At 28.2% G+C, this 27,147-nt stretch overlaps 1 protein-coding gene across 11 annotated transcripts in view; it reads left to right on the top strand.

Moving 5' to 3' along the window:
• Nucleotides 1-27,147, top strand: part of sif (still life) — a 238,008-nt gene that overhangs the window by 135,532 nt on the left and 75,329 nt on the right. For all 11 annotated transcript variants that reach the window (XM_065502960.1, XM_065502958.1, XM_065502964.1 and 8 more), the window contains 2 exons: nt 17,961-18,143; nt 18,234-18,434. In XM_065502960.1, coding sequence (XP_065359032.1) covers nt 17,961-18,143; nt 18,234-18,434 — 384 coding nt within the window. The remainder of the gene's footprint in view (nt 1-17,960; nt 18,144-18,233; nt 18,435-27,147) is intronic.

Below are 27,147 nucleotides of genomic sequence, written 5' to 3' on the forward strand. Positions count from 1 at the left end.
TACTTTAAAATAAATTTTTTTAAATATTTTTAGGTAAACAAAATTAAATTTTTTTTTTTTAATTGTTTTTCAAAATTATTTTTTTTTAAATTGTTTTTGAATTTTTTTTAAAAAAAGTTTTTTCCAATTTTTTTTAAAAAATTTTTTTAAATTTTTTTTTTTTGGAAAAAAAATGTATGACAACAAAAATATTTTGATGAAAAAAAAATTCGGGTTAAAAAATATTTTTCCCGATTTTGACCCATTGTAGGTCCAATTTACTTATAGCCTTATCTACATCGTTGCAATGGACTTTGAAATATCTATCATTATATTGTGTATATTAATATGATGATATCCATATTGTCTATATTAATTACTTAGTAATCGAGATATAGATCAAAAATAGGTCAAAAATCGAGTTTGTCCCGGTTTTTTGCTCATATCTCCATTATTTATGGACCGATTTTGGTGATTTTAAATAGCAAACTTCTCGAAAGCATGTCTGACAGAATTATTGAAGACTTGGATCCCGAAGATATCTGGGGTCTTCAGAAAATTGATTTCAACAGACAGAGAGACAGACGGACATGGCTTAATCGACTCCGCTATCTATAAGGATCCAGAATATATATACTTTATAGGGTCGGAAATGAAAAATGTAAAAATTACAAACGGAATGACAAACTTATATATACCCTTCTCACGAAGGTGAAGGGTATAAAAAAAAATTTAAAAAAACTTCTCCATACAATTTAAAATTTGAACCATATTTATAATACTGGAACCACAATACATCAAAATTGTGCAGTGCTTTAAAAAGCCTCTAAAATTTTTTCGATTTTGTTGCCCTGTGTTATCTATAGGCTATAAGCATGTCTGAAGTCTAGTGACTCTAATTTATGCTGGATTAAATCTGTAAGTTAAAAACTGTTAGTATGGATATCGAATTAATGAAAAAAACTCTAGTAAGGTTCAAAACTCATTTTTTAAATGACCATAACTCTAAGAGGGGAAAGATTAGTAACCTAAGATTTCGAATTCAAGGGTGTTTTTCTATGCTTTAACGATCCAATAGAAATGCCAGCCATCTGAATTCAGTTTCAACAATTCTCCAAAAATTTGCTGATTTCCCTCATATACTCACTCGTATGTATATTTAGATAAATGTATGTGTTTATTTTATGTGATAAACTCAGCCATATATCACTTTGTAAGTTTTTTTTTATGTTTCCTGATACACGCTTAACTTTTTTAATCATTTACAAAGAGTAACTGAAAAATGCAACATGATTTTCCACATTCTCTTTAAAGAATATATAGTATATACGTATTTGAAAAAAATCCCCAGGTAATTGAAATTCTTTATTTCTTATTCTACATCTTCGGCTTTTTTATTTTTTTGCTTTACCCCAACACTTTATCTCTGGTGGGCAAAAAAAAATAACACAGTAAAAGATGTAACAATTGTTGTAAAAGTATAGTGTGGAAAATGCTTAATAAGTTGCTGTGTTGTAACTAATACATTCACAAATAAATTTACACATTGTTTGTAACTTTTATTGCGGTAGAACTAAAAAGAAAATTAAATATTTTCTTTTTTGTTGCTTTCTTTTAATTTTCCTGCAACAAGAATTTTGTTATACAAAATCCACTATGTAGTACTTACTATACGAATAAAGTAACGACGTCGACTTAATATTTTATTTACACATACACATGTTTTATATGGATAAATTGTACTTGTAGGTATACAACAAAACAGCAACAACAATGAGAACATACATTGCATGCAACTAAAATACATGCAACATAAATAAAGTGAGGACAACAATGTATAACAAAATACTCGCTCGCATACATCCATTCTACGTGTATTTTAGTTTTTCGTTTTTTTTTTTTTGAAGATGAAAGAAATTGCAAGAAAAGCTACTAAATAACTACTATCGTATGGAATTCTCGCCCAAGGAGATGATAATACAAATATTAACACATACATATGTACATGAACATGAGCACAGACATTAACATTTATTTCTAAGTACTAATTGCTTTTCAAGTCCAGCACAAAATTAAAATCTTTAAAAGCGTTCAACCAGAGGCAGCAGATTCAAAAAGCTTTCCTTAAACACCAATTGCAACACCTTATGCAATTTACTTTTGTTAGGAATTTTGCTAATTAAGAGCTAGTTTTAAGGATATTCAACTAAATTCATTTAAACGCAGCTTTAACTTTAAGGGTTAAGGGTTTTCTAAAAACTAATCTAACGTTCATCAACTTTGATGTTTTTGGCTTCTGGTTTACATGGTGCGAACGACGGCATGAAATAAGCCCCACGAAATAATCCCCCAAAATAAAATGAAATAACCCCCCAAAAATTAGTACAGAGAGCAACAACAACGATTTTTGGGGTAGTATTTAATTTTTTGAATTTCTTATGAAATAATCCCCCAAACAATTATTATGAAATAAGTCCCCAATAAAAATGTTGGGGGATAATTTAATTTTTTAATATTTAATAAAAAAAACGTAAAATCTGTAAATTATGTCCCGATATATTAACAACTTCTTTTACCATTAACAAAAAAAAAGTGATAATTTCGCAGAGTTAAGATCGTGATAATTTCGCAGTGCAAGGAAAGTTGTAAAGAATAAAAATTGATTTTGAAATTATAACTTTTTTGTTTGAAAAACAACTAAACAACTAAACTATCGGACATTATGACAATAGGACCTAATAGCAGACCGTTGTAATCCCCCAATTGTTTTTGATCACCTTCACTATGTTTGGGGACTTATTTCATTTTAAAAATTGAGGTTTTATTTCATTTGAAATGAGACCCCAATAATGGGGTGTTATTTCACTTATGTTTGGGGCATTATTACATTTCGTTGGGGTTTTATTTTATTTTCAAAATTGGGTTTTATTACATATGAAATAAGGTCCCACATTTTGGGGGGTTATTTCATTTTATTTTTGGGGGATTATTTCATGCCGCCGCACTATAGATTAAATGACTACTTTTTCTGTGCTAAATTAATAACGACTACAAAATCATGGTATTCAAAACCTTAAAGAATTTCGAAAGTAAGAATAATTCTATTAAAAAAATGGAATTTTACCCACTAACGACCAAAAATTAACCCATTTACAATCATTAATGCAAACTTAATAAATTAATTTATTTTAATTATACTAAAACTTTTAGTAATTGCTTAAATCTAATTCATTTTGTAAATTTAAATCAAAAATGTCCTCTTCGCTTTCATTAATTTCATTATCTTGGTGGCTAAAGTGAAATTCTTCCATGCACGCAGAGAAAAAATATAGTTGGGCATGGTTACTGTAACCATTTCAATATTGTTACAAGTTTTTTAACAATATTATAGTCACAGTAACCATTTACATGATTGTTGTAACCATAATATGGTTAATTTACGATTCACATGATTGTATCAACCATATATATGGTTACAGTAAACATATATATGTTTGTGACAACCATTCATATGATGAAGGACTTATCATATTATGTTGCTCTCGGCTTAAGGCTTATCATAATCTGAGAACAACATATTATGATAAAATTATTCATCATAAACATATTTGTTTACTGTAACCATATATATGGTTGATATAATCATGTGAATCGTAAATTAACCATATTATGGTTACCACAATCATGTAAATGGTTACTGTGACTATAATATTGTTAAAAATCTTGTAACACTATTTAAATGGTTACAGTAACCATGCCCAATTATATTTTTTCTCTGCGTGTGGGTTCACTGCAACATAACAGTTGAATTACTTCTGGTAGAAGTGTGGAACGTTTCCGGTTTTGTCAGCGCCTATCTAAAAATGATGTGGAAATTAATGAATCTGAGGTACAGCTTAATATTAATATTAATTCGGAGCTTAAAAAATATGTCTTCTCCGCTTTCATTACAGCGTCTTTTTGTATCTCAAAAATTTGTCAGCATTATGAAGTAAAATAGATTGCAAAGAACTTTGGCAAGAGTCTCATTTGCTTTTAAAATTTCATTAATTTATATTCGTGAGTGAATTTCGGAAGTGGGTTATATGGGAGCTATGACCAATTATGGACCGATCGTCATGAAATTAGGTCGTGTGATTATTTTCTTTATGAGAGTTGAATTTTCTGTTGAATTTTATGTGTATACCAACATTTTTAAGAGATTTATGCACGTTAAAGTTATTTTCGGAAGCGGTATTATATGGGAGCTATGACTAATTAAGGACCGATCATCATAAAATTAGCTGACATGAATTCCGTATATATAAAATAAGTTTGGAGCAAAATTTGTGTAGATACCTATATAAATTAAACATATATGACCGATAAAGTCCAATTACGGGAGGAAATTTGTATGGGGGCTAGGTGGTATAATGGACCGATTTCACCCAATTTAAATAGGCTTTGTCCTTGGGCCGAAAAAATTATATGTACCATATTAAGGTGGGTGTTAGACTAATATTCTTGGACATTACAAACATCTGCACAAACGCATTATACCCTCCCCACTATGGTGGTGTAGGGTATAACAAATTTATTGTTTTCGTTATATGCTTCTCCACTTCATCTGAAAATATGTTTACTTCAATTTTGTCCACTACATGTTTGAAAACGGCATAAAATTTTTCTTTTTTTGAATTTTCGTTAAGCCAAATTTCAAACAATAACCTACACAGAAAAAACTATTTCTTAAACCGTTTCAATTCAAATATTTGTCACATATTGAACTGGATTCAATTATTTCATAATTGCATCAAGTATTCATGTGCTCAAAAACAAAATTTTCTGATATTTTCTATTGAATTTTGTGTTTTGAATTTGATAATTTTGACAATTGAATATACAATTTTAGTTATTGGTTGAATTTGAAATACAAAAATTATTGAATAGATAATTTTCGTAATTGAAAACGCATTTTTGTTATTTTTTGTGTTTTCAATCACGAAAGTTATCTATTCAATAATTTTTGTATTTAAAATTCAACCAATAACTAAAATTGTATATTCAATTGTCAAAATTATCAAATTCAAAACACAAAATTCAATAGAAAATATCAGAAAATTTTGTTTTTGAGCACATGAATACTTGATTCAATTATGTAATAATTGAAATCAGTTCAATATGTGATAAATGTTTGAATTGAAATATAGTTTTTTCTGTGTAAAAAAGATAGTATTATTCGAAAACGGCTAAAAATGGCTATTATATGTAAATGAAAATTGGTTTATAACATTTCAATATATTCATTTCTGATTTCATTTAATCTGCAGAACTTTGCTGAAATTTTAAAAGCTTCCACGAAGTTACATTTTAAAAACAATCGCAGCACTTTTAAGGTTATGTTAAAAAAGTGGATTTATTTCAAGCAAGTTAAACAATTTTATCACATTTTTTAACAAAAAACATTACTTACTTACTTACTTAGTTTATTGTTCTCCATTTTCACTTTTTAGTTTATAAATATGCAATTGAAAATTTTAAAGTAGTTACAATGCAATGGTTTGACTGCGTGTTGTCAAATGGAATTTAATATTTACCAAAAACAAAAAGCTGACTTAGTTAATTTGGAGTATGGGTTACTAAATGGCATTAAAAAAAGTGCAATATTTGCATTTGAAAAATTGGACTTTAGCACAGTTTTGGTAGCCGTTTAACCTATAGTGCGCCGGTGAGAACAATCAAGTAGAGTCTAGCTTTAACTTCGTAGTATTGCATTACACAATGCCAGAAAATGTCATATATTGTTAGCAAAGCAGTATTAATTTATGAATAATAAGAAGAAATTTGTTGAAATTGGAAAAATTTCAAAATTAAAAATAAAAATTCAATTCCAATAATATTTGTTCAAATTTCTTAAATCTTTCTTAGCACCGAAACTGTAAAATTTGTATGCTTTCCTACAGAAATATTTATTGTAACAAAAACAAAATACATGTAAATATTGTTTATATTGTTTATATTAATGATTTAGTAATCCAGTTATAGATAAAAAATCGGTCAAAAATCGATGTTGTTCTTATATCTTATGGGCCGATTTTCTTGATTTTAAATAGCAGCCGTATTCGGTCTATAGCGGATATATTGATGTATGAATCAGGTATGTAAATTATTTGGGGGCTAGTGAGAATTGATTTCAACACACAGACGGATAGTAGAAAATTACTATATCGGCTCCGCTATCTGTAACGATCCAGAATATATGTATATACTTTATGGGGTTGCAAACGTATGTTCCTTTTTGAAAAAAATATGAAAATATATAAAAACCTTGCAAAAGAAATAAAGTGAAGATGATGTTGAATATTCATCATAATATTTACCAATCTATTCTTTACACCAAATTACCAAAATGTGCCGAATTTGCTTTAATAAATAAACACAAAAATTTACAAAACCTGCTTGAAAAGCCAGGTACTTTTCTCCAAACAAACATATGTAAATAAACTCCATTAATATTAACTAAACCTTTTCCACGCATTTTTCCGCTTTGGTAAACAACCAAGCAGCCAACCTTAAACATTAAACGCTTTAATAAATTTAATATTTTAACCAACTTTATTACATTTACTTATAAGTCAACAGTTGAACAAACAACATTATTTTTTCTTTCTCATTAGAAAAAAAAAAGGAAAAAAGTTGCAAACAAAAAAAAAATTACAATAATAAGTTAAGAACACAAAACAAATTTAACTTGGTATCACAGATAACAAAACTGCTTTTTTCCCCATTAAACTTGTCTGCATTTGAAGCCAGCAGAGTACATGAATGCCAAAAAAAAAAATAATAAAAAAAATATTAAAAAAGAATCAGTAAAATAAAAAATGAGATGAACAAAAATCCAACTCTGTAGATTTAACAAAGTAACCCACTATGAAGACTTTAGAGTTTTATGTTGTTTTCCGCAATGGATTTCCCGCCAAAACAGTGCATTATAGGAAGTAATTAAGACTGCTCTTAGCTAAAGAGACAATAAAGACAAAACTGAATGTGGAATCAGAAAAAAAATACGAGAAAAAAAAATAGCAGAATGATAAACCAACAGCAACAACATAAATAGACAGACGGACGGACATTGGAGCATATGGCTAAAGTTTTCTAAAAAAAATAGAAGACAAACAAAAAACAAATGAAACAACTCGCGATGTGAACGAGGAGTCAGTCAGTCACTAAAAAAAACAGTTGGGGTGCAAGAAAAAAAATTCAAAACCAACTAAAAATTATGATGTAAAACCACATAAATATAAAATACTTATACTTATATACACAATTACACATACTTTGTATGCTTTAACCCAGCAGTTCTAGAAGACTGTCCAGAACTAGTGATTTTTCCTACAATTTAGGGTGAAAACTAGGGAGTCAATTGACTCTTTTTGATTCCAATGAGACTGTCTGATAGCTGATCCAAAGTAGTCAATGCATCGGATTCACATACCGGTTACATAGAGTCAATTACCTAACTAGTTATTTCAACATGTACAGATGCTAACTGACCTCAAATAGTCAGTTAAAAAGACTCTCATAGACAGTCCAATAACCGATTGGTTGTAAACAAACCTTTTTCCGACAACTCCAACTGAGTACTTCTGATGGGTAAAGTAACTACTTTCTATAGTGCGGAACAAAATAAAAGTTTAAAATGACTACACTCTAGATTACTTAGAGACACTAAAGTGACAAATGACTTCACATTAGATATCCTGGGGTGTATGACTTAAAAATGCTGGATTTACAATAGAAGGCGTATCTTTTGAACGCTATTTTTGTTCTTAATAAATTATATGTAATTTTGAAGGCTACATATCTGTCATTTATTCTCACTTAGTTATTGAACATTATAGTGTAAACAACAAAGTTTTTATTTCTTCGAAATTTTGTGCCAACAAAGCGTAATATGCGGGAAGTTTCGCTTTACTTCTTTAATTTGAAAAAAAAGTGCTGCTGAAGCACACCGATTGCTCATAGAAGCTTAAGCGATAAATATTTTGTCGGTTCAGAAGTGTTGATATTGACACGGAAGACTAAGATTGCCCAAGCAAGCCAATAAAGTTTGAAGACCAAGAATTGGAGGAATTACTCCATGAAAATTGTTGTCAAACTCAACAAGAGCTTGCAAAATCATTGAAGCTACTCTATCAGCAATTTGAAAACGTTTGCCAGCAGTAAACGTGGGAAATGGGGTAACATACGAATTGAAGCTGAGAGACATTGAAAGATGAATTTGTATTTCTGAAATGCTGCTTGAACGCTATAAAAGGAAATCATTTTTGCACCGAATCATTACTTGCGATGAAAAATGGATCCATTACAATAACCCGAAGAGTAAGATATCGTATATGAATCGACACCAAAGTCAAATATCCATAGCGCCAAGCTAATGCTCTGTATTAGTAGGGACCTAAAGGATCCTATCTATTATGAGCTGATGATATCTGGCCAGAATATTACAGGGAATCTGTGGTTGGGAACTTTTGCCTCACCCACTTTACCCTTCCGCAGAACGCTTTCTCTGGGATACGTTTCACTTCAGAACAGAATATCCGAAATTGGTTTGATTCGTTCTTGGCCGCCAAAGATGAGCAGTTATTTTGGCTTGGAATCCAAATGTTGGATTGCCAATACTTTGAAAAAATTTATATTGTAGAAATGTTTCAAAATAAATGCTAAAAAAAAATCCATCATTTTTAAGTCCCAATATAAAGTAACCAATTGACTTCTCTCTGCATAACATACGTGTCAAATAACCTAAAATTTATAAATTGGAGTCAGACAAGTAATCAGACATTAGTGGCAATTATTGTCTATAAGGGATACATTGACTACTTGCTTAACTGCTGGGTATGTAAACATTTTACATAAAGTAAATATGTCTGTAAATATGTTAGATGTGTCGTATGTGAATGTACTTTTTTTTTAAATGCTCTCTTATCTTTGTAAAGTTATATCTTGATAATTTTGTTCTCCCTCTTATTTGTTATTGTTTATTATATTTTGTTTCTTTTACTTTTTTCCACTAACTACACAATGCTCGTTTTTTTATATAATTTTTATGTATGATTCCTTTTCTTTGTCTGCTTCTCCTTGTTGGCGTTGTCTGAGCATCTCCATCCAACACGAGAGCAAAAAATAACTTTTAAAAAACAACGTAAAACACATTATAACTTCATTTAATTTAAATTCTGTTGCTTGAATTAAACACAGTTTTGGACGACAGCTTTAAATGGATTGGAATAATAAGTACTTATAGCTACATACATGGAAATATGCATTAGTTATAAAAAACAACTTGCTTTTCAATGACTTTTTTGTGTTTTGGGAATGACTTTTTGTTTTAATTTGCAATTATTGGTTATTATTATCATACATTGAAATTCAAATAGTTTTAAATGCTTCTAAAACAACTTAATGACAATGACTCAATAAAATGTCATATATTGAACACTACATTAAAATATAAATGAATGTAAGAATCTTTATTATTATCCGAAAGAACAATCTCTGAAATTTAAATTTTAAAAATAATTTAATTCACATTTTGGCCGCGACAGAGCTGTAGGTGGTTCATTCGGCAGGTGTAATTTTCAATCACTCTTTCCAGTATTTTCTCCAGTATCTCACGAATTACGAGAGTAATATTGGCTTCCAAGACTTACATCGTAGCTGACTTATCGAAGAAGTCTTTTGACTTCACATAAGCAATCCCAAATAAAAACTACCAGAACGAAAAACTTTTCACACAACGCTTATATTGTTTAAATTTTTGGCTCACACTTGAATTATTTTTGGTGCGACTCAAATATGCATATTTATTAATGATAAATTCATACAAATCTGCCCCCAATATAACAAATTAAATATGTTCCAGTAATTAAAAGTTTAAAAAAATGGATTCTCTTAAGTATAATTCTCTTAAGTGAGTAAGTATACTTGTTATAATTGATAAATATTAATCATACGCTCAGGGGTAATTCCAATTTTCTTCGAACCAAAAATAGAATTTAACATTTTTAGCCTCTTAGATTTATAATTTTCTAGAGATTTTGGTAAAATTGAGACGGTGTAAGTCGTACATCTCCAAATTAGGACCTTTCGGACATTCCGATTTTAACAGTTGTGTTATCATAGGTAATGATTTAGATTTGACTCTACAAATATTTGATAATAAAAATGAAATAGTCCATGTATGTAATGTCATCATGTGAGAACGGCTGGAGCGATTTGGCTGATTTTTTTTTTTATTCAATTCGAAAGTAAAGAAAAAAATTTAAAAATTAAGGCTGAAACCGGCTTTTTTGAGTCTAGTCAACTGTAATAAAAAAGCCCCTAAAGTATGCAGTACAAATTTAGATATTTTATTTACAAATAAATAAGAACAGGCAGGGTTGGAGAAACTTGACGAACTATCATTAGTAAATGCTACCGGGCGAAGCCGGGGCGGTCAACTAGTATTTGATAAAAATAACATATATGCCTGGCAAAAGTATTTTAAAAATGGGGAAATGTGTTTTATGCTTAATAGTTTTTATTAAAATTTTTTTAAAGTTTTTTAAACATTACGGTCACTGAAATTATTTATATAATTTATGCAACCATAATATGTTTAAGTTACCATTCACATGATTGTAGCACAATCATAATTTTTGTTCTCATATTATGGTTATCATAATCATAAAAATGGTTGCCACAAACATATACTTAATTACTACTATCACATATACGTTTCATTGGTAAGCCTAAACATATTATGGTTACCGCAATCATATAAATAATTACAGTGACCATAATATTGTTAAAATGTTTAAATGGTTATGGTAAACATGTAGAATTATATCTTTTTATCTGCGTTTACATTGCTAATTTTTTCAAAAACTTTCCCAGATTTCCATATTAGAGGGCTTGATAATTGGAACCGTATAATGCAATCGGTTACGTAAAAATCCAAATTGTGTCGAATGGACATGAACTTTTATTACACATAGAAACCTATATTTCAGTAATTCTCGTTTTCGATTTAGAAAAAAATGTATTCTGAATTATTCTGGATTGCTGTTAGAAAACGTTCATTGTTCTATACTTCCTTCATTTATCTATGCATTATATGTCCAGCAATTTTATCAGATTAGTGACAAATACCTATGGGATACCATACTCGATTAAATCTCTTCACTAGTTGATTATCGGTTAAGTGTTCATTTACTTTCTAATAAATTTTTAAACATGAATTAGAGCATTCGACGGACTGATCAAAGTGTACTTCCCCTGGATATTGGACGTCATTCTATCCTATCTCTCTCTCTCCAACGAATTTTGACATGGCACAAGAAAACTTCTCTGATGTAAACTCAGTTTTTATTTCTTGTACCTTTGGATTTTTGAACTCATTTGCACAGATTTATCAAATATCGCCTATGACGATTACACAGAGATTTTTCGAATCTAATATTTTCAAGATATCTTTCAAACACACTACATTTTTTAAATAACATGGTGATACGATGGAAAAAAAAACTTGGAAAACGGCCTGGCGTGAGTTATAGGTCTTGCTGAGTACACTAAGAATTGTGTCTAAAAATTTCAGAAACACCCTCTAATTCAGAAGTTATTCTAAAGAAACCGTTTTCAGTGATGTTCGTCGACTTATCGACCTGTAGCTTAGTCAGTTTTTGTCCGACTTTAAATTTTTTAAAGGGTTTGGAAAGAAAACTAATTACGCTTTAAAATGGCGTGCATTTTTTGATAAATTTGTAAGTTATTAGTATTGTTTTTGTTAAGAATATCTAAAAGAAAAAATATTTATCAACTTTTTTGAAAGTTTATAAAACTTTATAACAACATATGTATATAGGAAACTTAGTTCTTAATAAAACGTGATTTTAATTATTCAAATCGGATTAAAATTTTAAAAGTTATTCAACTTTTAATTAACACCATTTTTAGTATTTTCTCCCCCAGCGCATATGAATAAAAAAAAAACAAAAAACTGTAGAACTGTAGAATATTTGTAAAATTTTGAATTTAAAGGTAAATTTTTTCAAACTTTTTTCAAAAAAGTTTAATAACTTTTGCAAATATAAACCGCTTTTAACTCATTTTCTCCCATATAAAGTTGTCTTTAAAACACTGTGCAAAAAAGAATAGGTTTTTATAGAAAAAAAAAATAAATTAACTAAATAAAATAAATAATAAAGATAAACTTACGCAATTTTTTCGATATACATTTTAAGCATACATTTTATGAAATTTTCTTTGCCTATCCATAATTGTTTAAAATTTTTAAATCGGTCTAAAAATTAGTGAGTTAGAGGTACTAAAGTACTACGACCTACCCTAAAACAGTTTTTTCAAAATATCTCAAAATTTTGAGGGTGTTTCAAAATCTTTGAAAACGGTTTTAGTATGTCCTCACCTATTCCTACAACCACCATTAGGTAGCTTTTCCAGTTCTGACAAAAAGTGTCATTTTGTAATAGAGTGTTATCGGTTAAGTGTCTGTCCAACGAATTTTATGATACCAGACAAACAGCGGAAGAAAATGTGTTCGGTAAACTATTCATAAGAAACTATTTAGATGATCTTGCAAGTCTCTGTAAAATTCTAGTACTATTCAAATATTAAAACAACACACTGTAAATATGTATTATAAAACTCATCTAAAATTGAATAAGTTATCAAATAATAAACAAGTAATTTAGCAATTGTTAAAATAATAAATCACACATTAATTATATAATAACATTCACTGAAGAGACAATTCTTATATAAATATTTATTTATTTATGTAAAAGTCTGTGTTCAATATATCCTATGTATATCTATCACTGTATCCAGCTTATAAGACAATTTCATTGTAATATTTATTTTTTATAAGCCAAATTAAAACTAATGAACCGTGTTATTCAATCGAATCTTTCATAATAATAACATGTTCACACAGGCATATACATGCACAATTGGACATACATACATATTGTAAGAGTGTTTGTATAATGAAAAAAATATCCCAGCAGTTCTTGGTGATTGTACCGAACTAGTGATTTTACCTATCACTTAGGCGATTGCTTGTAAACAAACCTTCCAACGACAACTCTCCAATAGATTACTACTTTTCAAAGTGCAGTACAAACTAAATGTTGAAAGTAACTACACTCTAGATTACTTAGAGACACTAAAGCGATAATTGACTTCAGGCTTGAATACATGGGATACCTGTATACTTAAGCAAAACTTAAATAAAATATCAACACAATTTGTATAACACCAGTTTGTACGAATTACTCATAAAAAAGTGCAGTACAAAATAAACGTTTAAAGTAATTACACTATAGGTTACTTAGAGACACTAAATTGACAATTGACTTCACTCTAAACTACCTGTGATGTATAAAGTAATCAATTGATTTCTCTCTGCACTACAAAGAGCACATAGGTGTTAAATGACACAAAATATATAAATTTGAGTCTGTTAAGTGATCAGATCATTAGTAACAATTACTGTATTTAAGGGATACATTGACAACTTGCTTAACTGCTGGGTAAGTTTTATCTTATATAAGTTATGTTCTGTGTCTACAATTGACAAACAAAAAGAAGTCACTATTTAATGAATAGTGCATGTGAGTATATGTATAAGTAGAGCTTGTAGCATAAGGACACATATGTTGTTTTATACATACATATGTATGTTTCTAAGAACATTAGGCTGATTTAAAAAAAATGTTTTCGAAGAAACTTTTTGTCACAACTTTAGTTCTAACTAACTCCTAATAAATCAGCAAAACAAAAATTTTAAATTTTTAGAAAAACCATATAAATTTGTGGACTCGTTTGAAAATCTGTTTATGCCAAGAAACCAAGAAATATTAATCCTTTGGCACAAATGTGAGATAAGTAAGAAATTCATTAAAAAAGTATAAAATCGCTACATTTTTCTTTAAATCTTTCATTATAGTTAGCAATTTTGATAAACTTTTGTTATTAATTAACTAATATATATAATAATTGTTAAAATCCAAAAAGTGCAAAACAAAAACTTATAATAGGATTGTCAATTATTTTAGTTTTATTTTAATCGAATAAGAGTTCATAATTTGTAGAACCTTCACCATGAGTGGCAGGTCATTTCGTTTGTAATTTCTACTTTTTTCATTTGCAACCCCATAAAATATCTATATTCTGGATTCGATATAGCCATGTCTGTCTGAACGTTGAAATCAATTTTGGGTTGCCCCCAAATAACTTTCATACATCAATATATTCCCTATAGGTTCGGTTGCTGTTTAAAATCGAGACAATCTTCCAACAAATGGCCCATATATAAGAAAAAAACCAGGGCAACCACGATTTTTGACCTATATTTGATCTATATCTGGATTACTATGTCATTAATATAGACAATATGATATCTAATGATATATATTATGTACAAAGACCTTTGCAACGACTTATATAACGCCATAGTAAGTCGGACATTCAATGGGTCAAAATCTGGAAGAATATTTTTTAATCAGAAATTTTTTTTTACCAAAAAAAAAAATTTTTTGTCATAAAACTTTCTCACTAATAAATTTAAAAAAAAAATTTCCATTAAATTTTTTTTCACTAATAAATTTAAAAAAAAAAATGTTTAAAATAAAAATTTTATGTTAAAGTAAAATTTGAAGAAGTGTATAAGATTCTGCAAAGGCGAATATAGCTCTCTCACTTATTTGATCAATTAGATTTTAAAATTACTCTAATAATTTAATAAAAAATGTATTCGAAAATTTTCAATAGTTTATTGGTTATCAATGAATAAATAACAACACTGTACAACACAAAAATAAATTACAAGGTCCGAACAATAAATTTTGATAGAGGACGTGTATCGGCGTTTTGAAAGTTTACATCTGAATTTTATTTGTTGGGGGGGTTAAAGTACATTCTTATTGTTAATCCTTACATTTTAGGTATAAAATGTGTTCAGCAAATTTATGTAAACTATTACGGAGAATATTTTTGTAAAATATGTTAACCCTCTAAACCCTCAAGACATGGGTCTTTTCTGTCCTTCCTCTATCAAAATTTATTGGTCGGACTTTGTAATTTTGAAAAAAAAAATTTGATTTTGTTGTATAGTGTAATAAATTAGAGATTTTTCATTATAGTAAAATGTTATATGAAATAATTGTTGACTGAAAGATTTCAGAATCCAAACTATCTTTAAATTTTAAAGCCGCTAGACTAAAATAGATTATAAATTATATATAGGTGGCGGATTTATATGTATCGATTTTTGATATATTTTATATTTGCATTTAACCAAATTAATCTAAAAACTAAAAACAAAGAGTTTTTAGTTTTTAGAGTTTATTTAGCTTCAAAAAAGTTTAGAATTTTTTTTTAAGTATCAAAAATTCTTTAATTTCTTCAAACACATTCGTATTGGTTTTTATTGTAATTTGCATTTACAAGAGATTTCGTTACCCAACGATTTTGTTACTTAACATACACATTAACCGCTCTTCACAGTAATTTTTTGGGAGATGAAAATTAGGAATGGATGATCAGCACGATCAACGATAGAGATTCCAAATATTATGGCGTTTATACTTGTTTAACCAAGACTTGTTATACCAAGATATTAAAATTAATTGTTTTCTAAGAAGCACAATTATAAAATTTTAAAACTTTAACCATTTAATTTTTATCATAATTTAAAGAGTATTTCCTTTATGCTGGGAATTCTTTTGTGTAATTTTAGGAATTGAGCGATCCATAGTTAAATATTTTTTAATTTATTAGGTCATATTTTGATTTTTTTTAAACAAAATTGAGGCTTATATTTTCCAATATATTTCGTCAATTCACAAGGTATCCTATCATGTCATATTGTGAATTGAACAATTGCATATTATTAATTATATATAAAAATTAAATGGTCCATGTATGTAATGCCATCACGTGAAAAAGGCTGGAGCGATTTGGAGTTTTATTCAGTCAACTGTAATAAAAAAAGCTCCCTAAAGTATGCAGTACAAATTTAGATATTTTATTTGCAAATAAATAAGAACAGGCTGGTGTGCTTGGGTTGGAGAAACTTGTAGAACTAACACTAGTAAATGCTACCGGGCGAAGCCGAGGCGATCAACTAGTTAATTATAAAATCAATTTAACTCTATTGCAGATATTTTAACCTCTACTAGGAGCACAAGGTTTCCGTATTTAAGTTAGGTTTGAAAATGTTTTGATATTGGTGTATTAATCCAAAGTCTAGTCTATTGGAAAATTAATATAGAAAGTCGTTGCAAATAAAATCTTCAATATAAGCAACTTGGAATAAACTTATTTCATTGAGATAGTTTTGTACACATTTTTGCTTAGTTAAATAAACTACATATTTTCTTTAATTTTATTTGTTTAACTTGAAACCCAAATTTATTCGACTATTCGATTACTCGACAATTATTGATCAATAATATCTTTATTCTAACTCCCAAAATTTTATTCATTCGAATAAAAAATAAATATTTTTTTATAGAATATTCGTATAATTTTTATTCGAATGACAACCCTAATACATATACACTTTAAAGTTAGTCTAATTTGATTTTTTTTTTCCTACAGATACCGATGCATGTACTCGTACATGTGTTTATTTGTAGTACTATATAATTTACTTATTTACACTTACATGTACATTTCTAACACTTGTAACCAGTTTGACATAGTAAATATTTTCAGTATTTTTTTCGAAATTACAAATAATGAAATGTCATTAAAGCCAAACATTTTTTTACACTGTGTCAAACTAGGTATTCGTGTAATATGTATCTCTTTGGATGTGAGCATTATAAATACTTGCTTTTTTCTCTTATTTTCATTTTTTTTTTTTTTGGAAATGAATTAGTCGAATTGCAATGTAAGTGTTACCATGCTCCGGTTTTTACGCTCTAATTATTTTTCAGCTTTATATTTGATTTTTCCTTTTTCTGAACTAAAAAAAAAAAAAAAGAATGAAATAAAGAAAAGAGCAGCAGCAACAACAAACACGCACACACATGTATGACTACAACTACAAATATTTTCTAAGTGTGTGCAACTACACACACACACATATTCTTCGCACAAACACACACGTGGCAACATACATCCATACATACTTAGAAACAACATTAAGTATTAAAAACAACAACCGGTAACAGTTACAAAACTTTTACTTACTGTTGAGTTTGTAAAGGTGGTGTTGTTGCAACAATGTCTGTGCTACATACATGTGTATGGCTGTAATATGTTGCAGCACTGCTATGCGAGAACATTCATTTCATTTGTTTGCACAGGTATGTGGCAGCAGCAACATTTGTCACATTTGTTGCACACAAATACATGTGATACTTTTTCGTCTTTTTTTTTTTTGTTTTTTCAAAAAACACAGTGACGGAGAGTGAATGAATGGAATCATCATAAAGAAAGAAACATATGAAAAGATGGCATAAAACTGTGTATCCACATACACTTACTTACTCACCCATACCTTTAAACACACACACACACACATATTTTACACAAACAAAAATCTAGAAAGAATACTTTGTTTAATGCAAGGGAAAATGGAATGGATTTCAATCTCTATATTTATGTTACATTATAAACAACAACTAAAATGAAAACAAACAAAAAATAAAAAAGAAAACTAGAAGAAGCAAAAAAAAAAAAGAAAAGATTCCAACTAATGGGCGTTGAAAATAATGAAAAGTGTACACATTCTGAACACTGTACACTCTACTACATACACACCTGTATTTATGTACATCTACGAGCTGGTGTTTTGTGTGAATTGGATCCTTTTTGACAAAACTTATGAATAGATTTTCCTTTTCTTTTATTTGTATCTTTTTTCTATCTTTATTTGTGTCTGTCTTTTTAAACAAAATTAAATTATATGTATATTTTTGTTCTATATGCAGGATCACAAACTTAAACACATGGCAGAGCTGCAACAGTCGGTGGTTACCGATCAGGATACACGACTACAAATTCAAGGACAAATTCTCCAGTGGGAAGAAAATCTTGAACGTTTGCATTGTGAACAATTTCGTTTGCGTTGTTATATGGCATCTTTGCAGAGCGGCGAATTGCCAAATCCAAAAGTAAGTTTTCATTTTCTTAAAATTTATAAATTTAATGGTGTTTGTATTAAATTTTGTATTGTTTTTTATTACTTTTCCTTTTCATTGCAGTCACTATTAACACATGTCTCACGCCCTACCAAAAATACTCTCAATAAATTGGGCGTCTTTACGGTTTCCTCGTTTCATGCATTCATTTGTGCCCGTTCACCGTCGTTGCTTAATAATTTGCTGGCTGGACGTGGTGCCACCAAACGACGTCCTCCCATGTTGTCGCGTTCGAATAGTGGTTCGAGTCGTCGCTCAATGCAGGTAGGTTTTTCAGAGAATTAAAGCATTTATTATAGTTTATACTTAATGCTGAATATTCTGTTTAAGTACGAAAACTTGTTTAAATAGTTTCGGACCCTAAACAACAAATCAAGTCATAGAAAACATTTACCACCACATTCACCAAAAAAAATTTTAAACAATGTTTTAAAGCTAAATTTCCATACAAAATTAGATTTTAAAACATTGTTTAAATTTAAAAATTTGGGGGATTGAAACGGTCGTATTGTCATAATGTCCTAAAATATTTTTTTAGTTTAAACAAATTTTTGTTGGGTTTCAAACAAAAAAGTTATAAACTAATAAGAGTTTTTGGACTATGTTTATTGGTTTGTCATAAAATAACACTTTTTTGTTTGCATCACAACAAAAATTTGTTTAAACTAAAAAAATATTTTAGGACATTATGACAATACGACCTAATAGGAGACCGTTTGAATCCCCCAATTGTTTATAAATACAGCCTTTAGGATATAACCATTTTGTATAGATAACATTTGCGATATAAAGACTTTCTATAGAAAACATTTACAATAAAAAAGCTTTACGATAGTAAGTAATTATAGCAAAGCTTTATGATATAAAGCTGTTCTATAGAAACACATACAATATAAGCATTTTCTCTAAAAGACATTTACGATATAAATATTTGCTATATTTACGATAAAAGTTATTCTATAGAATAGTTTTCCACTATAATGATTTTGTATAGAAAAGTTTAACGATATACATAACTTAAGCCTACATAAAATAAGCCTTTACGATATAAAGAATTTACATACAAAAGCTTTATACTACAAATAGTTTCTATAGTTTCTATAGAAAAGCTATAGAGATTTTCTACAGAGAAACTTTACAAAATACAGATTTTCTCTAAAAGTTATTTATGATATATTCTACAGAAAACATTTCAATACAAAGTTATTCTATATAAAATCTTAATGATACACAGTGGGGCAGATAGACCAGTCGATTGTGTGCTAAACTATTAATCTAAGGGTTGCGGGTTCGATTCCCGCCAGAGACTCTGGGTGTATCTGCAGGGTGTAACTACTGGGTGTTCTAAAAAATCAACATTTTTTGGAAATAAATCTGGCATTTCTAAACGGCAGGTCCGATCGCTATAAATGGACTCTAAAATTATGGATCCAAAAATAAACTATTTTCAATATAAAAATTAAAAAATAGAAGATTTTTGCTGTTGTATGGCGAAAAGGTGACTTAACTCTTTTTTATTAAAAAAAAAAACTTTCTTTAAGAACATTTACGGAGAAGATTTTTGTATACAAAAAATCTATTATTTTTCGAATATGTCGCATTTCAGAATTTGACCTATTTTTTATCACAATTTAAAATTTGGGTCACATGCTTTAAACTACCAAAGCTGGGATCAGCAACCTTTCTGTGTTCCCTATTTACCCCCAAAGTATTTTCCCAGCCCTGAGCTCAATTTCCTTAATGTTATGAATTTTTATAAGAACCTATTCATAATACTATAGCCCAGATAATTTTAAATGTGCTCTGAATATTTTATTATAATTTCAGAACACTAAACCTTAAATCGTGAAGGTCAAAGGTCAAATGTCAAATTTTTCAATATTTGAAATTTCACCTAAGAACAATATAACATGAAGTCTAGTATTTAGAATAACAGCTGACAAAAGGAAATTAACCCTTAATGGCACTTGGGGTTAAAATGACACTCAACATTTAAAATCATAAAAAACCTTGTATAGGAATATGAAACATACGATTTTTTTTTTATTATTTTTCAATAAAGTCAAGTTCAAAATTAAAAACTTTACAATTCAAACCTTAACAATTGTACTTATTGTACATATTGCAGAGTCAAATCGTTGAAAAACTTACGAGCTCTAAAATATTTGTCTACCAAAAGTTAATAAAAAAAAACTATATTTATCACTTTTTAACTACAAAAACTTATTTGAAAATTTAACACTCAATATTCATAATTTAAATTAATATAAAATTATTGAATTACATGTTTTATAGAAGACACAATCATCTTTCAAATATTTCTTAAAGTAATGATATATGAAATCTTAAATCTACATATTTCTGTAATTAGCTTGACTCTTAAGTAAATCAAATACTAAATAAAACCCGTAATTGTTGAAATTATGGGCATTAGGCATAATAATTCATAATAATAAAAATTTTATTTAAATGCATTTATTCCTTTTTTAACTTTTTCGAAATTGCAAAAATTTCAAAAAACTAAATGCCTTCTTTAATAGACCTGAATATGAAAAAACCAACTAAATACCTGCCTAAGCCACCATTTTATATCACTTAAAACACCATATAATAACCATAATAACTATTAATACAAAAAAAAGTAGCATTAATATTTTAATTAAACCCTTAAACACAAATCATGCATAACCAAATCCAGGGCATTTAAATAAAATTTTCATAAATTTTTATTATTATGAATTTTAAATGTTCGTAACCAGGAAATATAAATAAACAAACAACTTTGTCTGGATTTTATAAACACATATCCACGCAATACAAAATAACAATCACAGTCGCAATCACATTCACATTCACAATCTGATTGAAAATTTAAAATTTTTTTTGTTGTTGGTTCTTTAATTTGTTTGAATGCTTCAAGTTGTAATTTGTAACATTTTAGAGTGCCACAAAAGGCTACATACAGAATTATACCAAAAAAAAAAATCTGTAAAATAAAAATGACATTATTAAATAAATGCAACTGCCACTACAAAACAACACCACAGATAGCGAGCGAAAAAAAGTGTTGCATGTAGATTCAATCAGTTCTTTATAATTTTTTTCGGGGTTGTTGACTTGCCGAGAATAACAAACAGAAGCGCCACCACAAAATTCATATGACACACAAGCAGCAGCAACGAAAATAAGCAAAAACAATTTAATGGTCACACATAAAACATACTTGTACACACATACAGATAACTTTGAAAAACTTTTTCCATAAAATCGCACATATATAAATACAGATTTACATTCGTATGTGTAGTAGGATAGCCCAAAATTCAAGTCAATGTTTTTAATTAGAATGAATATTTAGTTTGTTTTAAATTACCATTTCAATTACATAGTAAGCAAATATACTTTTTCCACATTATTCTCACATTTGTTCTAAATGAAATCATTAATAACTTCCACCTACATATATATGATTGTAGAATTTTGTATTAAATATATAAAAAAACTAGGATAATATCATCATATCGGTCATTTAATAAACATATTGTTACGTTTTTACCTTTTAAAAACGGTGGTTTATTTCCTTTAACTAAACCGTATATTTTGATTGCAAATAAAAGCAGTTTAGTAGTTTAAAATGTATAAGCATGCATGTGATGTTAACTATAACTGCGCCTATACTAGACTCTATTTATAGACCGTGCCATCTTCAGTCGAGTAGCCTCAATTGTTCTTAATGGTCAAAACTAGAATACTCGAATTCTAGAGATTTCAATGTTAATGTTAGCAGATTAAATATTGACCACCATATTCATAAACAATTTTTAAATTTGAACAACATTTTAAAATGAATATTTGTATGGATATTTTGCTTTAAAACATTGTTTAAATTAAAATTTTTTATGAAAACGGGAGTGAGTGTTGCCATACTTACAAACAATGCCAAAAACTGCATGTTATCAATATTGATGATAAATAGAAGCTTCTACTGATGGATATTGATGTTTATTAGAGTTCATTTGAGACCAGGGCACTTCATTTGATTTGCGGGTATCATAATTTTTCTGAAGGTTTTTGCGTAAATAAATATAATGGCGTCCTTTTTTTTAGAAAATTTTTACTCCTTGTTTTGGTTCAACGCACCTAAAGACCCGGATTTTGAGCATATTTTTCTATAGAGCAAAAACGGTTTAATATATTGCAAATCTGATTTCATCAGTCAATTCTGCATCAAAAATTAATACAGTTTACAAGGTTTTTGCTCATGAATTGAAACATACTAACTTCGGAAAAAATATTAAAAAAAAATCCTTTTTGTCAAACTTTTGAGTTATTTATTTATTAAAAACGAAACATATAAAAATGTACATTAAATTAGGACAAAAAAATTAAAAGTGAAGTGTTTCAGTCCTCTTTTTATAATTATTTTCATTTGTCTCCCTCACGACACTACAACAGTGTCTCCTAGCATATTCTGATCCCAAAAACCTTGATAATTCCTCTCGAAAAACTTCAAATCTTGATAGAAACGCTCTCTATGTTCGTCACTCATGTGTCCGAGGTTTTCCGGGAAAAAATCCACATGAGAATGTAAAAAGTACATATAAATAAATTCGCAACAATATCTCTGTAATTTTGACTTTTCTTATTCCTCAAAAATTCTTGAACAACAAGTTTAAAAGAATTCCATGCTGCTTTTTCAACATCGCACAGAGGGTTGAAATATACCAAAAGTGGCGATTAATTCAAAAGCTGAACTTTATCTGTTTCAGTCATGTTTGTTATTGGGTTAAAGTGCATTAAATAATACATCACAAACTGCTAAAATTACAGTTGTGAGTAACTTACTTTATTGGCAGTGAGCGGTCAAAGTCAAATAATTTTTACAAATTTTGCGTGCTGTGGTTAAAATTGAAAATTGTGATATTTCGAGAGCTTATATTTTTTGTTAAATCTGTTAAAAGTAGAAATATTAAAATGGAACCATCAACTTCAGGTATTTGAGAACATAAATAAATCATTTTTGTTTAGATAAATGTTTTGAAAATATTTTTTAAGATTTTTTTTAAAGTTCTCCATTATTGGGTTTTTTTCGATATATAGATTGAGTTTAAAAAAAATCAGGGCGAGATTGGGTAAATTCCATTAAATGCTCTTAAAATATGAACTTTCAGCTTCTATATACAGAAAAAAATCGTGCGGGTTTATTGAGGTTTTTTACTTATTTAAGTTATAGTGAAAGAACTCCTCTTGCTAAAAAACATATTCTGATACAAAATAGGTTAAAACATTTTTTTCTTACATTTTTTTAAAGTTGTGTTTTTATGTATTTATGATTATTCAGTACTAAAAATTATAATATTCTCTTTTATGACTTTTTTGAATAAATTTGTAAATTTATACAATTTTGTGTAAAACAAAAATTGGATTTTAAATTAAATTTATACTAATGTAAATACATATAATAAATTTATGTTTTGAATTTTTTAATAGCACATTAAGTATGCTTTAATTTCCAATTTTATTCAATAATTTATCGCTTTGCATTCCAAAGTTACAACATAAATTGTGAAAAAGGTCTTTTTTTCCAAAAAACAATAATGCGCTTAAAGGGTTAAAAATTGTATTTTTTTTTTAAAACTACGGCTTCTATGAATTAATCGCCACTTTGGGTACCATTCAACAAACTGTGCATCGGTTAATAGACACTCAAATTTGGTATGACCCAAAATTTTTCTTATTTGAGGACCCACAAATGTCCCTTCTTTTAAATTAGCCTCAGAAAGGCTCGGGAACATGCTGCATAAATATTGAAATGCTGGTCTTGTCTTATCTAAAGCTTTTACGAAATTTTTCATTAAACCTAATTTAATGTGGGGTGGCGGCAAAACTATTTTTTGTGGGTCAACCAAACAGACATTTTTAATGTTCACTTTACCTGGAATATATTCTTTTTATCCTGATTTGACACGGGGAATCCAAAATAATGTAAATAAGCATTTTGCAGTGTTTGTGTTATAGGAAAACCTCGATTTAACTGAATAATTTTTCCGCAAATAAAACAAAAATCTGGGTCTGTATTTATTTTACACTTTCTAGAAGACATTTTAAAATAGTTTTTACTTTAGAGTTTTGTATTTAATAACGTTTATCTACAAAAAAGTTGTACATTTAAACAGTATTTTTTTTTAGCTTCGCCAGAGTGTTGAGTACCCAAAAGCGATGTAAATACCTAATTACCACAATTCGGTACACTACATTATGCATTAGTAGTACTCAGGGCAGGTGAAAAATAAAAACCCATATATCTCAAAAATATAAGTTTCATTCCATGAGCAAACAAATTTGTTAATTTGTAAACTAGTGTTATTTTTAAAATTTTGATAAGTTACCCAAACTTGTGTTGATAAAAATTTCATACAGTTTATTTCTTTCTTATGAGTACTGATATTCCACTGTCAATTTAGTGTCTCTAAGTAACCTATAGTGTAGTCGCTTTAAACGTTTATTTTGTACTGCACTTTAGAAAGTAACTAGTTATTTTACAAATTTATTGGAGAATTGTTTACAAGCAATCAATTATTGGACAATCTATGAGATGCCTTTTGAGATCAATTAGCATCCGTATATGTTTAAGTAATGTAGCTGATCAAGTAACCAATTCGGTAACTAGTAACCGACATTGGACCATTTATCAGACAGTCTCATTGTAATCCAAAATCTCTGCTTAGGACATGCACGTGTTAAAATAACTAGTAACGTAGCTCGTTCTCACCCTAAATGATATTTAAAATCACTAGTTCGGGACAGTATCCTAAAACTGCTGGGACGTTCATAGTTTTGTATAGATACATGTGTATTTCATAGACAATAGAAAAAATATCGTTAAATTTAACTCTAAAAAATATATATTTCTTTTTTAAAGAAAATTGCTTCATATTTATAATTTAGTAAAAAATACATTTATTATTAAATAAAGGAAACATTTTTATAAATTACAACGGATATACAAACATGAAATATGAATTGTAAAGAATTTATTTAGAAAAACTTGAACATGATTTTAATTTAAACACAATGGCATATTCACAACAATACAACAATATTTCTTACAAAACAATTACAATTTTATTCTATAAATACAATACATAAATTCTTTACAACCATGTATGTATGCTAATAGGCCTTAAATTCCTATCATTTCTGTTCAAATATTTATTGAATTTCATAATTTCCCATAACTTATTTATATACACGCAGAGAAAAAATATAATTGGGCATGGTTACTGTAACCATTTCAATATTGTTACAAGTTTTTTAACTATATTATAGTCACAGTAACCATTTACATGATTGTGGTAACCATAATATGGTTAATTTATGATTCACATGATTGTATCAACCATATATATGGTTACAGTAAACAAGTATATGTTTGTGACAACCATTTATATGATGAAGGACTTATCATATTATGTTGCTCTCGGTTTAAGGCTTATCATAATCTGAGAACAACATATTATGATAAAATTATTCATCATAAATATGGTTGCCACAAATATATATTTGTTTACTGTAACCATATATATGGTTGATACAATCATGTGAATCATAAATTAACCATATTATGGTTACCACAATCATGTAAATGGTTACTGTGACTATAATATAGTTAAACATCTTGTAACACTATTTAAATGGTTACAGTAACCATGCCCAATTATATTTTTTCTCTGCGTGTATTTAAGTATTTTCCCACTTGAACTTAAAATGTGTTGCCTTTGAAGTCTTTGTTTTAATATTGCTATCAATAATTTCTTTTATGCTTAAATAAGACCAACAACCAGCAATCAATCGACCAAATAACCAACCAACCTTACTCTTTACTGGCTTTAAGTAAACCAGCACTCAAGAGCACAATTGTTAATTTGCAAGAATTACTTTTTTCCTTTCTTTCTTTTGATTTGCATTTTTATGAAATTTTTTGTATTAAACTTTAAAAATTACAAAACATTTGAGACATATGAAGCAAAATTATGTAGAAACTTGAACTCTAACATAAACTGTAAGGTTTGATTATTGTAAATGCCTTCAATATTGTAAATTGAAAATTATTTTACAAAAAATTTGTATTTAATTGGCTGAAATTGATTGCTAATAAATAAATATTGATTTAGGATCTCAAGTCAAATACATACATAGAACCTTAATAATATTTTTCGTAATTGTTACAAAAAACTACAATAGCCCAATTTGCAATGTTGTATTTTTCTATGTATTTTGTTAGTGTAAAGTAAAAAATGCAATTTTTAAGTCATACACCCAATAGTTTATTAGTTTTTGTGGCATTTTAATGCTTTGGTGTGAGACAAACAATTTCAATTGTGTTTATTTTAATTAGATTTTCTCTAATGTGGGCTTTCAAGGTCCTTATTGTTTTTCAAATATAAATAAAATAAATTATTTCATTTCCCGACGTTTCGCTGTTTATTTTTCAGCATCTTCGGGATAGTTTTTATTAAATAAATATCTCTTTAGTCAATTTTTACATATAACCAGTCAAAACGCAAAAATAATCAAAATTAAATGTCACAGTAAAATCTTAAACTTAAAGTTAATATCACAGTAAAAATCAAATTAATGCATATTGACCTTTTCAACTATTGCCATTCTCTCTCTTTTATTAACATACAATAACATATTTTTATTAATGTTCAATAAATTATAGAAAGAATATGATGAAGTAATACAATAGTGAAATTAACAATTTTTACAATTTTTGTAAAAATTTTCAATTTCATTAAAAAATTAGAATTTTTTTTTTAAATTTATGATTTTTAAAATTTTTTGTAAAATTGCTGATTTAAAAGAAAAAATCAGTTTTGCTGTAAAATTGACGAATTTTTGCAAAATTTGTGATTTTTTGGAAAAATTTTAGATTTTTTCATTTTTGAATTTTTTGAGATTTTTATTTTTTGTG

This window comes from Calliphora vicina, chromosome 3, assembly GCF_958450345.1.
Source record: "Calliphora vicina chromosome 3, idCalVici1.1, whole genome shotgun sequence".
Classification (NCBI taxonomy): domain Eukaryota; kingdom Metazoa; phylum Arthropoda; class Insecta; order Diptera; family Calliphoridae; genus Calliphora; species Calliphora vicina.